We start from the raw sequence: 19,571 nt of genomic DNA, 5'->3' as shown, positions 1-19,571 counted from the left end.
TTCAAAATTGAAAAAAATTCAAATCAATTTACTGAAAAAAATGTGCATTGTCACTTGAATATGCATATGTTGATATCTATTCTGTAAAATCTTAATTAAATTTTAATTTCTTAAAGTTATACAAGTGAAAATATTTACAAGAATTTTTTTTAGTAAAGTACAAATTATATTCTGGGTTTTAGAAGGCATAGGGTTTATTACCCTACTCAAATTAATTTCTGCTCGTTTGAGTTTGACTTATTTTAATTTATGTTTGTTTTGGGTTTCATTTATTTATTGATAATGATAGATACTGAGTGCAAAAAGTTTTTTTGATTAATTTCTGTTCGTTTTATATTGACATAGTGTTTTTCAGGGAGAAAAACTGAGCTTCTTCTGAAGTTAAACAGCCATCTCTTCCATAAAAACCTTAAATACCCCTTGGGCATAACTCACAACCCTTGTCCCTAATCTCTGGGGTTTGTTTCAACCCCAAAAGCATTTTTATATGATATTTAGACAATAATGAATAGAATAACTATCTCAAAATTTCTATTAGACACATTTCGGGACAATATGACGTGTTTGTAGGGGGGGGGGGGTAGCTGCTCTCCGGTAACTTTGACGATTGAAAATGGCCCTAGAACGTATGATTGCAAATCTAACGAACCCTCTCTGAAGTTTATATGACCACACTTTCTATAAAAACCCTAGATGTCCCCAGGGCATAATTTACAACCCTTGCCCTCAGGGCTGGAGGGGTTTGTTATCCTCAAAGACATAATTTCCAGAGCTTGCTGTTAGGCTGAACAAAATGGTTATATCAAAATTTTGATTGAAAGTGTTTGGGAAAATGATAGGCGTGGAGGGGGGCATTTGCTCTCTGGCCACTTTCGACTAATAAAAAGGCACTAGTCGCTCAATTTCCAATCGAATGAGGTCTTTTTGAAGCTTCTATGACAAAACTTTATGAAAACCTTATATACCTCAAGGGCATAACTTACGACCCTTGTCCTGAGGGCTATGGGGGGAGGGTTGTCATCCTCAAAGACATAATTTCCAGGCCTTTCAACTACGTTGAACAAAATGGCAATATCAAAATGTTGATCGGAAATATTCGGGGAAATCATGGGCGTGGAGGGGGGGGGCGATTCTTTATCCGATTACTTTTGACTATTTAAAAGGGCAATAGCCCTCTTAATTTCCAATTGAAAGAGCCCTTTTTGAAGTTATTACGACAACACTTTCTATAAGACATTAGTAGAAAGGGGGGTACCAGCGCGGACGGGGCACCAAATATGGGCATAGAGTCCCGTACGAACCACGTGGTTTATGGTTTTCTCAGTGAGAATGAAAAAACATGAATTTTCTCACTTGGAAAAACAGGAATTTTGTCACATTTATGTCTGTTTTCTTGGATGGTTATGTGTGTTTGTCGATTTATATGATGTTTTTCATGCATGTAAACATAGATTTACTAACGCGTTATGGTTTTGTCTATGAGACTGTGAAAAACATGTAATTTTTCACATTTATTTCTGCTTTTATTGATGGTTATGGGTATTGGTCGATTTAAAGGATGTTTTTCATGTCTTCTTTATGGATGATTAATGTATGTTCATTGTCAGTGAGAATGGACATGCTCGACGCGAATGTTATGAGATTGTTTGGCTAACCTAACCTGTGAACTTGATCTACATAATCGCTAGGGGAAATTATTGATTCACGAAGGGGGAATTAAGAAACAAACATGGCTTCTTTTTTGTTTGTCTAGCCTGGCCTGAGAACTTGATTTACATAATCGCTAGGAGAAATTATAATTCCACGAAGGGGGAATTAAGAAACAAACATGGCTTCATTTTTGTTTGTCTAGCCTAACCTGAGAAATTGATTTACATAATCACTAGGGGAAATTATTGATTCACGAAGGGGGAATTAAGAAACATTAAGGCTTCTTTAATCTTAGGTCTGAGGGATAAACGTTCTTTAGGTCAGAGAGAAAAATTAATATTCTATTTTTAAATAGGGCTTCATTGATCTTCAGTGTCAGGAATTATAAATGACATCACTTGTTATCTCGGAATTATGCGGGAGTCTAAAGAGATAGAAATTCTATTTTTAAATACGGCTTCACTGAGCTTTAAGTCGGAGAGATAAATTGATATTCTAACGAAACCTTAATAGTTTAGCTAGGAAAATTTACGAGATGAAGAGATTAATGTAGGAAAGGGTTTCCTAGAAATTTGAAATGTGAAAGCACAGAGATGCCAAACAAAAGGAACACGCTGAAATTACGTTTAGGGATTATTTGGGTGAAACCGTTTTAGACTGGTTATGGAATTATTTCGGCGAAACAGTTAGAGACGTTTTAAAAGATGATTTTAGAAAGGGTTTTAGAAGAGGTTTTGAGTGTGGTCGTTATAGTAAACAAGTTCTATTTGAACAGTGTCGTGAGGTCCTCTACCCCAACCCCAAAGGGTTCCGATCCCCCTACCCCAACCCCGAAGGAAGCCCCCGGTCCTCAAAGGTCTCCCAAGCTCCCAAAGGGCCACCCGGCCCTCAAAGGTCTCCCAAGCTCCCAAAGGGCCACCCGGCCTGCAAGGGTCCCCCAGACCCCCGGACCCCAAAGGGCTCCTCCCCCCCCTTGACCCCCAAAGGGCCCCTCCCCTCCCTCTCTCTCCCTCTCCTTCCCCCTCCTCACCTCCCCCCCTCCTCCCCCTTCCCCTCATCCCCTCCACTCCTCCCCCTCCCCTCCTACCCCTCCCCTCCCCATTCCCTCCCCCATTTTTTAATATTTTTTGTGCATTGAGACACAGAAGGACCCCCTCCCCCGACCCCCCCAGAAAATTATGATTTGGGATTTGTAGTTTGCATTTTGGACTTTTCAGAGCTAGGATTCTTAGTCCCTCATAGGTGTTTGTTGTCTGAAGCCGATAGTTTGGGATGAGTAGTTTGCTATTTCAGGCTTTTCATAGCAAGATTTCTTAGTATTTCGTAGGTGTGTGTTGTCTGAAGCCTATGATTTGGATTGTGTGGGTTGCTATTTTTTGACTTTTCATAGCCAGATTTCTTAGTCTTTCGTAGGTGTGTGTTGTCTGAGACCTATGATTTGGATTGTGTGGATTGCTATTTTTTGACTTCTCTGAGCTGGATTTCATAGCCTTTCGTAGGGATGTGTTGACTGAAACCTATGATTTGGGATGAGTGGTTTGCTTTTTGGACTTTTCAGAGCTGGATTTCTTAGCCGTTCATATGTGAGTGTTGTCTGAAACCTATGATTTGGGATGGTTAATTTGCAATTTTTGACTTTTCTGAGCTAGGTTTCTTAGCCTTTCATAGGTGTGTGTTGTCAGAAAATTATGATTTGGGATGTGTAGTTTGCTATTTCAGGCTTTTCTGAGCTAAGGTTTCCTAGTATTTCGTAGGTGAATGTTGTCTGAAACCATTAGTTTGGGATGAGTAGTTTGCTATTTCAGGCTTTTATGAGCTAGGTTTCTTAGCCTTTCATAGGTGTGTGTTGACTGAAACTTATGATTTGGGATATGTAATTTGCTATTTACGACTTTTCATAACAATATTTCTTAGTCTTTCGTAGGTGTGTGGTGTCTGAAACATATGATTTGGGATGTGTGGGTTGCTATTTTTTGACTTTTCTGAGCTGGATTTCTTAGCCTTTCGTAGGCGTATGTTGACTGAAACCTATGATTTGGGATGGTTTATTTGCTATTTTTGACTTTTCTGAGCTAGATTTCTTAGCCTTTCATAGGTGTGTTCTTTCAGAAAATTTTGATTTGGGAGGTATAGTTTGCATTTTGGACTTTTCAGAGCTAGGATTCTTTGTCACTCATAGGTGTTTGTTGTCTGAAACTTCGAGTTTGGGATGAGTAGTTGGCTATTTCAGTCTTTTCTGAGCTAAGGTTTCTTAGTATTTCTTAGGTGAGTGTTGTCTGAAACTTATGATTTGGGATATGTAAATTACTATTTCGGGCTTTTCTGAGTTGGATTTCTTAGTCTTTCATAGGTGTGTGGTGTCTGAAACCTATGATTTGGGATGAGTGGTTTGCTTTTTGGACTTTTCTGAGCTGGTTTTCTGAGCCTTTCATAGGTGTGTGTTGACTGAAACCTATGATTTTGGATGTGTAGTTTGCTATTTTGACTTTTCTGAGCTAAGGTTTCTTAGTCTTTCATAGGTAAGTGTTGTCAGAAAATTATGATTTGGGATATGTAGTTTGCTATTTCAGGCTTTCCTGAGCTAAGGTTTCCTAGTATTTCGTTGGTGAATTTTGTCTGAAACCAATAGTTTGTGATGAGTAGTTTGCTATTTTTGACCTTTCTGAGCTAGGTTTCTTAGTCTTTCGTTGCTGTGTGTTGACTGAAACCTATGATTTGGGATATGTAGTTTGCTATTTTTGACTTTTCTTAGCTGGATTTATTAGCCTTTCATAGGTGTGTGTTGACTGGAACCTATGATTGGGTTGAGTGGTTTGCTATTTTTGTCTTTTCTGAGCTAGATTTCTTAGCCTTTCATTGGTATGTGTTGTCAGAAAATTAAGATTTGGGATGTGTAGTTTGCTATTTGGACTTTTAAGAGCTATGATTCTTAGTCCATCATAGGCGTTTGTTGTCTGAAACTTCTAGTTTGGGATGAGTAGTTTTCTATTTCAGGCTTTTCTGAGCTATGGTTTCTTAGTCTTTCATAAGTGAATATTTTCTGAAACCTATGATTTGGGATATTTAAATTACGATTTCAGGCTTTTCTAAGCTAGATTTCTTAGTATTTCGTTGGTTTTTGTTGTTTCAAACCTCTGATTTGGGATGGGTGGATGGCTACTTTTGACTTTTCTGAGCTGGATTTCATAGCCTTTCATAGGTGTTTGTTGTCTGAAACATATAGTTTGAGATGACTAGTTTGCTATTTTTGACTTTTCTGAGCTAGGTTTCTTAGCCGTTCATAGGTGAGTGTTGTCTGAAACCTATGATTTGGGAATATGTAAATTACTATTTCGGGCTTTTCTGAATTGGATTTCATAGTCTTTCATAGGTATGTGTTGTCTGAAACCTATGATTTGGGATGTGTGGGTTGCTATTTTTTTACTTTTCCGAGCTGGATTTCTTAGCCGTTCATAGGTGAGTGCTGTCTGAAACTTATGATTTGGGATGGTTAATTTGCTATTTCCGGCTTTTATTAGCTAGGTTTCTTAGCCTTTCATAGGTGTGTGTTGTCAGAAAATTATGATTTGGGATGCGTAGTTTGCTATATGAACTTTTCAGAGCTAGGATTCTTAGTCAATCATAGGTGTTTGTTGTCTGAAACCAATAGTTTGGGATGAGTAGTGTGCTATTTCTGGTTTTTCGGAGCTAGTTTTCTTAGCCATTCATTAGTGTATGCTTTCAGAAAATTATTATTTGGGATAATTAAATTACTATTTCGGACCTTTCTGAGTTGGACACTTCTAAATTTTTCCGTAGAAGATAGGAAAAGTTATACTATGATTATGATTATTTTTCATGAAGATAAAAAGTTTCACTTTAATTCTAAATTTCCTTAAATTCAATTCTAACCTTTCTCAAAGAGATGAAAAAATTTAAAGTTCTGTTCCAAATATATTCTCGGAAGAACAAAAGTTCAACTTCGATTCGGAATTTTCTCAATGAAAATGAAATAAGTTATTGATCAAATCTATTTTGCCAAAATAATATAAAAATTTCCACTTCAGTTCAGATTTTTTTCTCAAAGAGATGATGAAATTTAAAGTTCTGTTCCAAATTTTTCATAGAAGATAGGAAAAGTTATACTTTGAACGTGAATATTCGAGTTCTATTCTGAATTTTACCAAGGAACACAATTCAATTCTAATTTCCCCAATAAAAAATTTAAAGTTCAATTCTAAATTTTTCGGTGGAAGATAGAAAAAGTAATACCATACGTGTGAATATTTTCCCGGAAGATAGAAAGTTCTAGTTCAATTTAAAATTTCGCCGGAAAAGGTTAGGTTAACTTATCATGAGCACTCATGATAAGTTAACCTACCCTAACCTAACTTAAACATGTAGAAATGTTTCTATTTATTTATTAATATTTATTTATATCTAACCTAACCTATTGTTTTGAAGGTTAGATGAACCAGTTTGAACGATTGTCTTTAATAATAGAACGAGTCACTCATTTTCTAATTTGAAAATTGGATTGGTAAATCCATAAGACAAAGGTGCTAAAATTTAATTTAAAATTAGAAAAGAACTTTAAATTTTTCATCTCTTTGTGAAAAAAACCAGAACTGAAGTGGAGTCTTTTTATTTTCTTGGAAAAATTAGAAGAGAACTTTGAATTTTTTGTGTCTTTGAGGAATTAAGAACTGAAGTGGAAGCTTTTTTAATTTTCATTGGTAAAATTCAGAATTGAGCTAACTTTTTTCACTTCTTTAAGAAAATTAAGAAGTGAACTTGAAGATTTTGCACTTCTTCGAGAAAACTCAGAATTAAAGTGATGCTCCTTATCTTCATGTCAAATATTCAAATCAATGTATAAATTTTTCTATCTTCTATGAAAAATTTGGAACAGAACTTTAAATTTTTCATCTCTTTCCAAAAAATCGGTAGTGAAATTAAGAAAATTAGAATTAAAGTGAAACTTTTTATCTTCACTGGAAAATAATCACAATCATAGTATAACTTTTCCTATCTTCTACAGAAAAATTTAGAACTGAACTTTAAATTTTTTATGTCTTTGAGAAATTAAGAACTGAAGTGGAAGGTTTTTTCATTTTCATTGGTAAAATTCATAATTGAGTTAACTTTTTTCTCTTCTTTAAGAAAATTCAGAAGAGAACTTGAATATTTTGCACTTCTTCGAGAAAACTCAGAATTAAAGTGGAGTTCCTTATCTTCATGTTGAATATTCACAAACAATGTATAACTTTTTCTATCTTCTATGAAAAATTTGGAACAGAACTTTACATTTTTCATCTCTTTGAGAAAAATCAGAACTGAATTTAAGAAAAATTATAAATAAAGTGAAACTTTTGATCTTCATGGAAAACAATCGCAGTCATAGCATTACTTTTTCTATCTTCCATCTAAAAATTTAGAATGGAACTTTAAATTTCTTTATTTCTTTGGGGACCTTAAAACTGAAGTGGAAGATTTTATTTTCTCTGGAGAAATTAGAATTGAAGTGTGTTCTTTTGTAAAGTTCAGAGGAGAACTTGAACTTTTCTTCACTTCGTTGAGAAAATTCTAAATTGAACTAGAAATTCCTATCGCCCGTAGAAATATTCACAAGCATGGCAGTACTTTTTCTATCTTGCATCGAAAAATTTAGAATTGAACTTCATATTTCTTAATGACTTTTGCCAAATAAATAACTGAAGTGGAAGATTTTCATTTTATCTTTAGAAGTTAGAATTGAATTGTCTTCTTTGGTAAAATTCAGTAGAGAACTTGAACTTTTCTTCACTTCATTGAGAAAATTTTAAAATGAACTAGAACTTTTTATCTTCCGTGAAAATAATCACAAGTATGGTATTAATTTTTCTATCTCCCACCGAAAAATTTAGAATTTAACTTTAAATTTCTTTGTCTTTGTGAAATAAAGAACTCAAGTGGAAGATTTTTGTTTTCTCTGGAGAAATTAGAATTGAATTGTGTTCTTTGGTAAAGTTCAGAAGAGAACTTGAACTTTCCTTGACTTCGTTGAGAAAATTTTAAATTGAACTAGAACTTTTTATCTTCCGTGAAAATATTCACAAGTATGGTATTACGTTTTCTGTCTTCCACCGAAAAATTAGAATTGAACTTCAAATTTCTTTATGTCTTTGTGAAATAAAGAACTGAAGTGGAAGATTTTTGTTTTCTCTGGTGAAATTAGAATTGAAGTGTGTTCTTTGGTAAAGTTCAGAAGAGAACTTGAACTTTTCTTCACTTCTTTGAGAACATTTTAAATTGAACTAGAGCTTTTTATATTCCGGGAAAATATTCACTCGTATGGTATTACTTTTCTATCTTCCACCAAAAAATTGAGAATTGAACTTTAAATTTCTTTATGTCTTTGTGAAATAAAGAACTGAAGTGGAAGATTTTTATTTTCTCTTGAGAAATTAGAATTGAATTGTGTTCTTTGGTAAAATTCTGAAGAGAACTTGAACTTTTTCATCTTCAGTGAAAAATTTGGAACAGTATTTTAAATTTTTCATCTCTTCGAGTCAGATCTGAACTAAAGTGGAACATTTTTATATTATTTGGAAAAATAGAAATGATCAATGACTAATTTCTTTTTTATTGAGAAAATTCAGAAGAGAACTTGGACTTTCCTTCACTTCGTTGAGAAAATTCTAAATTGAACTAGAACTTATTATCTTCCATGAAAATATTTCACAAGTATGGTATTACTTTTTCTATCTTCCACCGAAAAATTTAGAATTGAACTTTGAATTTCTTTATTTCTTTGTGAAATAAGGAACTGAAGTGGAAGATTTTTATTTTCTCTGTGAAATTAGAATTGAATTGTGTTCTTTGGTAAAATTCAGAAGAGAACTTGAATTTTTCTTCATTTCGTTGAGAAAATTTTAAATTGAACTAGATCTTTCTATCTTCAGGGAAAATATTCACACGTATGGTATTACTTTTTCTATCTTCCACCGAAAAATTTAGAATTGAACTTTAAATTTTTTATTGGGGAAATTAGAATTGAAATGTGTTCTTTGGTAAAATTCAGAATAGAACTCGAATATTCACGTTCAAAGTATAACTTTTCCTATCTTCAATGAAAAATTTGGAACAGAACTTTAAATTTCTTCATCTCTTTGAGAAAAAAAGCTGAACTGAAGTGGAAATTTTTATATTATTTTGGGAAAATAGATTTGATCAATAACTTATTTCATTTTTATTGAGAAAATTCAGAATCGAAGTTGAACTTTTCTTCTTCCGGGAAAATATTTGGAATAGAACTTTAATTTTTTCATCTCTTTGAGAAAGGTCGGAATTGAATTTAAGAAAATTTTGGATTAAAGCGAAACTTTTTATCTTCATGGAAAATAATCATAATCATAGTATAACTTTTCCTATCTTCTACTGAAAAATTTAGAAGTGTCCAACTCACAAAGGTCCGAAATAGTAATTTACATATCCCAAATCATAATTTTCTGAAAGCATACACCAATGAATGGCTAAGAAATCTAGCTCCGAAAAACCTGAAATCGCAAACTACTCATTCCAAACTATAGGTTTCAGACAACAAATACCTATGATTGAACAAGAATCCTAGCTCTGAAAAGTCCGAATAGCAAACTACACATCCCAAATCATAATTTTCTGACAACACACACCTATGAAAGGCTAAGAAATCTAGCTCATAAAAGCCGGAAATAGCGAATTAACCATCCCAAATCATAAGTTTCAGACAGCACTCACCTATGAACGGCTAAGAAATCCAGCTCGGAAAAGTAAAAAAATAGCAACCCACACATCCCAAATCATAGGTTTCAGACAACACATACCTATGAAAGACTATGAAATCCAATTCAGAAAAGCCCGAAATAGTAATTTACATATTCCCAAATCATAGGTTTCAGACAACACTCACCTATGAACGGCTAAGAAACCTAGCTCAGAAAAGTCAAAAATAGCAAACTAGTCATCTTAAACTATAGGTTTCAGACAACAAACACCTATGAAAGGCTAAGAAATCCATCTCAGAAAAGTCAAAAGTAGCAATCCACCCATCCCAAATCATAGGTTTCAGACAACACAAACCAACGAAATACTAAGAAATCTAGCTTAGAAAAGTCCGAAATAGTAATTAACATATCCCAAATCATAGGTTTCAGACAACATTCACCTATGAAAGACTAAGAAACCTTAGCTCATAAAAGCCTCAAATAGCAAACTACTCATCCCAAACAAGAAGTTTCAGACAACAAACGCCTACGATGGACTAAGAATCATAGCTCTGAAAAGTCCAAATAGCCAACTAGACATCCCAAATATTAATTTTCTGACAACACATACCTATGAAAGGCTAAGAAATCTAGCTCAGAAATGACATAAATAGCAAACCACTCATCTCCATCATAGGTTTCAGTCAACACACACCTATGAAAGGCTAATAAATCCAGTTCTGAAAAGTCAAAAATGGCAAACTACATATCCCAAATCATAGTTTTCAGTCAACACACAGCAACGAAAGACTAAGAAACCTAGATCAGGAAGGTCAAAAATAGCAAACTACTCATCCAAAACAATTGGTTTCGGACAACAGTCACCTACGAAATACTAGGACACCTTAGCTCAGGAAAGCCTGAAATAGCAAACTATATATCCCAAATCATAATTTTCTGACAACACTTACCTATGAAAGGCTAAGAAACCTAGCTCAGAAAAGTCAAAAATAGCAAACTACACATCCCAAATCATAGGTTTCAGTCAACACACACCTAGGAAAGGCTCAGAAAACCAGCTCAGAAAAGTCCAAAAAGCAAACCACACATCCCAAATCATAGGTTTCAGACAATACATACCTATGAAAGACTAAGAAATCCAACTCAGAAAAACCCGAAATAGTAATTTACATATCCCAAATCATAAGTTTCAGACAGCATTCACCTACGAAATACTAAGAAACCTTAGCTCAGAAAAGCCTGAAATACCCAACTACTCATCCCAAACTCAAAGTTTCAGACAACACACACCTATGAGAGAATATGAATCCTAGCTCTGAAAAGTCCAAAAAGCAAACTACACCTCCCAAATCATAATTTTCTGAAAGCACATACCTATGAAAGGCAAAGAAATCTAGCTCAGAAAAGTCAAAAATAGCAAATTAACCATCCCAAATCATAGGTTTCAGTCAACATACGCCTACGAAAAGCTAAGAAATCCAGCTCAGAAAAGTCAAAAAATATCAACCCACACATCCCAAATCATAGTTTTCAGACACCACACACCTAAAAGAGACTAAGAAATCCTGTTATGAAAAGTCGGAAATAGCAAAGTACCTATCCCAAATCATAAGTTTCAGTCAACACACACCTATGAATGGCTAAGAAACCTAGTTCATAAAAGCCTGAAATAGCAAACTACTCATCCCAAACTAATGATTTCAGACAACATTCACCTACGAAATACTAGGAAACCTTAGCTCAGAAAAGCCTGAAATAGCAAACTACACATCCCAAATCATAATTTTCTGACAACACACACCTATGAAAGGCTAAGAAACCTAGCTCAGAAAAGTCAAAAATAGCAAATTAACCATCCCAAATCATAGGTTTCAGACAACACTCACCTATGAACGGCTAAGAAATCCAGCTCTGAAAAGTCCAAAAAGCAAACCGCTCATTCCAAATCATAGGTTTCAGTCAACACATCCCTACGAAAGGCTATGAAATCCAGCTCAGAGAAGTCAACAAATAGCAATCCACACAATCCAAATCATAGGTTTCAGACAACACACACCTACGAAAGACTAAGAAATCTGGCTATGAAAAGTCAAAAAATAGCAACCCACACAATTCAAATCATAGGTTTAAGACAACACACAGCTACGAAATACTAAGAAATCTGGCTATGAAAAGCCTGAAATAGCAAACTACTCACCCCAAACTATAGGCTTCAGAGAACAAACACCTATGAGGGACTAAGAATCCTAGCTCTGAAAAGTCCAAAAAGCTAACTACAAATCCCAAATCATAATTTTCTGGGGGGAGGGGGGTCGGGGGAGGGGGTCCTTCTGTGTCTCAATGCACAAAAAAATATTAAAAAATGTGGGAGGGAATGGGGAGGGGAGGGGAGGAGGGGAGGGGGAGGAGTGGAGGGGGATGAGGGGAAGGGGGAGGAGGGGAGGGGGAGGGGAGGGGAGGAGGGGGTAGGGGAGGTGAGGAGGGGGAGGAGAGGGAGGGGAGGGGCCCTTTGGGGGTCAAGGGGGGGAGGAGCCCTTTGGGGTCCGGGGGTCTGGGGGACCCTTGAGGGCCGGGTGGCCCTTTGGGAGCTTGGGGGACCTTTGAGGACCGGGGGCTTCCTTCGGGGTTGGGGTAGGGGGATCGGAACCCTTTGGGGTTGGGGTAGAGGACCTCACGACACTGTTCAAATAGAACTTGTTTACTATAACGACCACACTCAAAACCTCTTCTAAAACCCTTTCTAAAATCATCTTTTAAAACGTCTCTAACTGTTTCGCCGAAATAATTCCATAACCAGTCTAAAACGGTTTCGCCCAAATAATCCCTAAACGTAATTTCAGCGTGTTCCTTTTGTTTGGCATCTCTGTGCTTTCACATTTCAAATTTCTAGGAAACCCTTTCCTACGTTAATCTCTTCATCTCATAAATTTTCCTAGCTAAACTATTAAGGTTTCGTTAGAATATCAATTTATCTCTCCGACTTAAAGCTCAGTGAAGCCGTATTTAAAAATAGAATTTCTATCTCTTTAGACTCCCGCATAATTCCAAGATAACAAGTGATGTCATTTATAATTCCTGACACTAAAGATCAATGAAGCCCTATTTAAAAATAGAATATTAATTTTTCTCTCTGACCTAAAGAACGTCTATCCCTCAGACCTAAGATTAAAGAAGCCTTAATGTTTCTTAATTCCCCCTTCGTGAATCGTGAATCAATAATTCCCCCTAGTGATTATGTAAATCAATTTCTCAGGTTAAGATAGACAAACAAAAATGAAGCCATGTTTGTTTCTTAATTCCCCCTTCGTGAAATTATAATTTCTCCTAGCGATTATGTAAATCAAGTTCTCAGGCCAGGCTAGCCAAACAACAATGAAGCCATGTTTGTTTCTTAATTCCCCCTTCGTGAATCAATAATTTCCCCTAGCGATTATGTAAATCAAGTTCTCAGGTTAGGTTAGCCAAACAATCTCATAACATTTGCGTCGAGCATGTCCATTCTCACTGACAATGAACAGACATAAATCATCCATATAACAGACATGAAAAACATCAAATAAATCGAACAACACACATAACCATCCATGAAAACAGACATAAATGTGAGAAAGTTCCTGTTTTTCAAATTCTCGCTGACAAAAACCATAACACATCCATAATTTGATGTTGACAACCATGAAAAACATCAAATAAATCGACCAACACACATAACCATCCATGAAAACAGACATAAATGTGACAAAATTCCTATTTTTCCAAGTGAGAAAATTCATGTTTTTTCATTCTCACTGAGAAAACCATAAACCACGTGGTTCGTACGGGACTCTATGCCCATATTTGGTGCCCCGTCCGCGCTGGTACCCCCCTTTCTACTGACATTATATGCTTGCAATCCTTACTCTTAACTTTTGGCGTGTTGCTAAATTATTGGTCCTCTGGGGTGTCCTTAGGATTAAAAGGTTAAGGACGCATGCATGAGGGCTTCGGGGCCTGGCTCCCCCGAATTAAAAAAATTCCCGAATATCTGCGTACTTCTTCTTCAGTTTAAAAAATGAAGATCGTTTCGATTGTTTCCCCTCCCCCACTGGAAATACACCTTCGTACGTGCCTGAAAAAACACCTTTACATTTTGTCCAAGTAATTGTTCAAGAATAAGTTTCTAAATACTGGTCTTAGTCAATAAAGCAGCACCAGAAAAAAGCCTAGGCAAAGTATACAATCCACATTAGAAGCAATAGCTGTTGCGCTTTATTGTGATTTTTTTTCGATTTTTTGACATGGCATAAAACAAAAATACTTAATTAATGGAACGGGTGTGAAATGCTCTTTCCTATTTTACGTCACAATGCACGAAAGACCAAATAGACATCTAATTTTTTGGAAAATTCCCCTTCTTCTTTTTTCAGCGCCTTAACATCAGTAGGTGCCGTTAACATCGGCGCCTTGTTTGAAGAAACCAAAGAAGGATAAAAATGGAACACTTGGGAAATATCTTTTATTTGATATCGATGGTAAATATATTGTAAAAAATTAACGTGACAGAAGTGCATCATCCCTGGGTTTTCCAGCACATCTTTAATACTTGGCATGTTGATTAATAAGAAGGAGAAGAATTCAAATAACAATTTTATTTGGACTCGAAAAAAATCTGAATCTAATTGACACCAAATTTATTGGTAAAAACCTGAAAAATTTATTAGAGCACCTCCAATCTGGGATTGTACTCTTCTTTTTACCTACATCTGCTCCTCAGAATACTCCCCACTAAGCATCAAATAGCTGATCATCAAGATAACAGCAGTGTGTAAAAACTTTTAAAAACCCAATTGTATTTGACCAATAAACTTGAACGAATTAAATACCCCTAAAAAGGTTATCACAGCTAGAGAACAAGCATTTTTAAGGATCATCTTACATTAATCACCCATTTACGTTTCGTCTTTAAAATGACTATAAATTTTTTCTCTAAACACCAAGAACAGAGCCAAAAGGGTATAAACTGGCGCGTGGTAGAGGCTTATGAAGCGATGAGGGCGTGTTAAGTGCAAAAAGTCATAAATAATTACATGGCGGGAAAATAGAAGTGACTTGATGTGTTTCATTTTTTTTAACGCGGTGATACTTGTCTAGTATCCCAGAACGTGTAAAACTTTTATAGAATGCATTTATTAAACAGAGACATCAAAGTAAAAGAAGAAGTATGTTAAGTATTGCAATTGCATATTATATATTGCGAATAAATCGTATATGGTAATTTGAGATTGAGAACATCACGTGATTATGATATAAAGTACATTTGATCCACGAATCTGCATGTATGAGTCTATGAAGTATATATATTTATATATTTATATATATATATATATATATATATATATATATATATATATATATATATATATATATATATATATATATATATATATATATATATATATATATATATATATATATATATATATATATATATTGTGATTGTGAGGGAGAGTCATACCAGACCAGGTCTCCAGAAATCGCGTGATCTTTTTCGAAGAAAGAACTATGATTACTAAATGGGAGCAGCAGCCTTACTCCTCTTGTGGCAATTTCTGTTTGCTTTAAGTTTATGCTGGTTATTCACTTTGTCTCTGTTAGGATTAAGCTATTCATCCATATAAGCATTTGATGTTATCATTAGGGCCGGATTTAAAGCTTTGACACTTCTAGGCCCAAGCGTTATTTCGGGGGTAGTGGAAGCAATGAAAAGAAGTTACTTGTTAATTTTTCAGAACACACTTAAGAATTTTAATCTTTAAATCTGTAAAAGCTGGTTTAATACCGGTTTCATACTTAGGTGACAGAATACATTGGACTTGTATTTGAACAGCATGAAGTTAGAATACAATTCTTACTTCATAATTTGCGGAATAATTGTAGCTAACACATTTGGCATACATACCCACTATACTTTACCCCCCCCCCGTTTTTTATTTTTATTTCATTTTTGCTTGTTTGAGGTTTTGACATGGCTCTTTACTTTTTTTGAAAACTACTATTTGAGAAGGGGTGGGGAATATTGAAAAAACAAACTAATTCAAATAAAATAGAAAATTACGGGGGATGTGATGGAAATCTTGTGGTTATATATGGAAGTCCTGCTCCTGTATAGAGCGTTTAGGGGTGTGGTATCTGTAAAGCTCGTAAATAATCACTGATGGCAAGGCTGGAAGCGAGTTGATGTGTTTGCTTTTTTTCAGTGGCATAGTGCTTGTCTATTATCCCATAATCTGTCTTACTTTTTTGCATATGTGGCCACACTAAAGAGGTACTTCAAAAGAGAAAAAGTACCTGTATAATTTAAATAACAATAGAAGGTAAGTGTCAAAATAAAAAAAATAATATATTAGATAATGGCATTTATCATAAAAAGTGTGACATTTCATTGCACAAAGAGAGTCCGAAAATAGGAAGAATTGCTTCCTTTACTGATATTATAAAAATAAATTTATTTGAATGAAGGATTGAGCTTGTACCCTTCCCTGACTGCCTAGCATCAAAAAAAAAAAAAAAAAAAAAAAAAAAAAAAAAAAAAAAAAAAAAAAAAGACCCGTTGAATAACCAAAGGGAAATGTCAGGTCTTCGTAAAGAAGTTCAAATATTGAACAAAATAATATTATGCCCTATAATACAGCTTCTGTATTACAAAATGACTGTTTAACAGTGTTTAATAAGAAATACAAACAGGCTGGCTGTAGCAAAAAAAGACAAAAAAAGCAAAAAGCATATACGTAAGTAAATTACATTATTTTAATACTATTTTAACATAAATAATCGTAGTATTAATGTTAATTTACGAAGTTTAGTGCTCTAATAAAGAAGAGAAATTTTATTTTTGAAAATCTTTATATCAAATGAAGTTTAAAGCACAAAGGGGCAAGAAGAAAGTTGGAGGTTAGATTCTAGAAAACATTTTTTTTATGTTGCTCAGTTTCCACAAATTTTTTTTCCATGTTATGTTGTTTTATTTCATTTAAGTTATTCATTAAATTGTATTTATGGGAACTTAGTTGCATAAAAAAGAGGAATGAGGAGATAGTGACATCCTTGTGAGTGTCAGATCCTTAAACAATTATTTCATAACGACAACCTCACAAGATATTTTTCACTTTCAGTTTGGACAATGGAGATACCGAGTTGTGCGAGCTGGCCGAGTATCCGCACGAACCGACGATGGTGCATACATAGATCGATTGATCTTCGAACACGTTTCAAATGATGACAGTGGGACTTATGTATGTGTGGCAACCAATAGCGTGGGATATAGCTTTCGAGAAGCAAGTGTACGAGTCCTTCCACCGCCGAGCAATGACGCTGGTAATTTTCCTTTTCTGATTTGAACAATTTCGTTACTAAGATCAAAGAGAACAAGGGAGCATACTTTTCTGTAATGCCGTGGTAAAAGTGCGCTTTAATTTCATTGGTTTAAGTAAGTGACGTATTTTCGTAGTCCAATCATTTTATTCCTCGAGGGTATTGAAAAACAAAAACTTTTTAAAACTAAAAGCAATGAGAAACTTTAAAACTTAAAACAAACGGAAGCTATTCCGAATATGAATAGGAATGCCAGTCCTCGATCCCTCGCTTGTTATGCTAAAGTTTTTTGTAGTTTAAAATAGCTTCTTATTCGAATTCAAGGGCTTTTGTCTTTCAGCAGTTCAAACCCGGCCCTCCCCCCTGGATACAACCTTGGTAAGGAGTAATATTAAAACTTAAAACAAACAGAAATTATTCCGCATATGAGGGGGGCCGTTCCTTCCCCATCCCTCACTCTTCACGCTATAGTCTTAAAGTTCTTTAAAAAAATTCAAATTCAACTTCCCTTCCAATCTTTTAAGAAACAGCAGTCTTTCTTAAAGAATTAGTACAAAAAGTAAAATTTTGTTTAAAGAGTAAGGGATTAAAGAGGGGATAGCTCCCCTAAAATACGGAATATTTCTCTTCGTTTTAAGTTTTTGTGTTCTCCTTACTTTCAGTTCAATATATTTTTTTATTTTATTAAATGTCTGATTGTTTTTCAAACCAGGCCTAACCAGGCATATCCAGGCCTAATTAAATATGATGTGAATTACCTGTCCAAAAAAAAAAAAAAAAAAAAAAAACACTTTCTTGCTGTTAAATTGTATATAGCAATAATTGTAAATTGTTTGGTAGCGTCCCGATTTTTCGGTTGGAGTGTAATTACCATTTTGAACAAAATTTGAATATTTTTTGAAATGTTTTACGAACAATTTAGTTTCGTTAAATAAGTGCTTTGTAATATTTTAATACAAAATTTCGGGTGGATAGAAAGGGGTATTATTCTTCGTATGGACGGTAATTCTGCGTAACTTTTGATCTTCGAACTTCGACGCAGCTTAAGTCATCGTAACCTCTACAATAGGGTTCTCTGATGTTTTAGTAAATTATATACACGTGTTTCAATCCAGTGAAGTATTATATATAAATGGTAAAAGAGAAATATTACCATTTAAAATCGGTAAAAACCAAACTCCTGGTAGCACTTGCCAGCCCCTGCAAGATAGTTCCAAGTGAGGAACATGACAACCTTCTTAATTTTTCAACCTCTGTGCCAGTAAACATGTGAATGCAATATCTTATGCTACATAGAAAAAATATATCGCAGTGGAGGGGCACTTTTACCCTCCTTATTACCAATAATAAAGGCGTTGATCAATTATTTTCCGAGGAGTCAAGAGGGATTAGATACTCATTTCCTTCTCCCCAGAAGCCATTCCATATCTATCAAGGGGCTCAACGAGAGTTGGGATGTTTGGGCATAACAAATGACTCTTTCAGGTGTCTGCCTCTCTACCCACAAATTGACCCGTCACCCCTGCTTCATAATGGGTTATATGCAAGTAAGCATCATTATGTATAATTTATAAAATATGAAGCAAATCAATTAGTTAAAAGAAACTTCAAAATAAATTCCAAAACCGTTTTTCTGGAACAAGGAGGGAGGTATGCTATTAAGCAGCCCCCTTATTCAGGCTTATTCTAAATGATGAGAGAATAATTTGTACCACCCCTCCGTCCATACCCCATTCTATATTTATCTGAAGGCCCGTGGAGATTTACACAATTTGGGCATTAAAGTGCGCTTTTTTAGGCATTTGCCACCCCCTTGCCTAAGCAATAACACAGCACTCACTCTTTATGGCAGCTGATGCTCAATTTTACTTAAATAAATACCCTATGATTTTATGAAAAATAAACAGAGTCAACTCAGATAAATTAAACATTGGGATAAATATCCATATTAACCATTTACCTTGTATGGACTAGGGGCTTTTCAGAAATGTATGCGTCGATGTGCAGCATTAATTCCTTTGCAGCTGGGTAGCTCTGTATATAGTTCTTTTTATGGTTTTAAATCGGTTGACCCTCTTAGAATTTTCAGTCAATAGCAATTTCGTTTTCTTTTGGGTAAAATCAGAGTTCGATGTCACAAAAATGACAGAAAACGCCACTTTCCTCTCGTACGATTTTTTGGCTACTTAAAAAGTGCCTTAGAACTTATAAATTCCTTTCAAAAGAGTCCTCTTCCGATCTTGAGTGTCATTGGGTTAGTATGGTCACCCCTAGGAGAAAAAATCCAAATAGGGTGTTTCTGACCCCCTCTCATCAGGGCTTTGATTGATTGGTCATTGGTTGTGACAGCAGTTTGGCAACTTCATCTGAATAAGACGAAAAAAGGCGGGGCTTAAAAATAGCTTCCCACAAAATATCCTAAATTAATAGGCCAATGTTGGATCAGACATTTTCAAGTGCTTGAGGAAAATTACGTACACACGGCGATGCTTTCTCGTCTTAATAGTTTCTTACTTCTAAAGATTTTTTTTACGATTTTAAATTTTGTTTTCGAACAAATCATTCAACTGAGCATGCTTGTGCAGTTTTATTGAAATATCTTCACTCTGCCATAGACTCCCTTTTCATTCCTGTTGCTTTATTTCTGGATGTTCGTAAAGCCTTTGATTCTTTAGCCCAGGGCTTCCTAAACTTTTTTCATTCACGACCCCATTTATCATTGCAAGTTTCCTGGCGACCCCATGTAAATGTAATTGAAATACAAATAAATATTTTTGACGATTTATTTATTAGGCAACAATATACATATAAACATGAAAATATATAGTTTTAGAATTCGTTTAGAAA

General features: G+C 34.9%; 1 protein-coding gene across 1 annotated transcript in view; it reads left to right on the top strand.

Moving 5' to 3' along the window:
• Window positions 1–19,571, top strand: part of LOC148952785 (fibroblast growth factor receptor-like 1) — a 192,051-nt gene that overhangs the window by 159,237 nt on the left and 13,243 nt on the right. Inside the window, exon 9 of the mRNA XM_089087781.1 lies at window positions 16,526–16,727. Coding sequence (XP_088943907.1) covers window positions 16,526–16,727 — 202 coding nt within the window. The remainder of the gene's footprint in view (window positions 1–16,525; window positions 16,728–19,571) is intronic.

The sequence above is a fragment of the Artemia sp. Qi Xiang Cuo genome, chromosome 4 (assembly GCF_049724085.1).
Source record: "Artemia sp. Qi Xiang Cuo chromosome 4, ASM4972408v1, whole genome shotgun sequence".
NCBI classification, from domain to species: Eukaryota; Metazoa; Arthropoda; class Branchiopoda; order Anostraca; family Artemiidae; genus Artemia; species Artemia sp. Qi Xiang Cuo.
The sequence above is the reverse complement of the archived record's forward strand: the minus strand, read 5'-3'. Positions and strand labels throughout refer to the sequence as shown.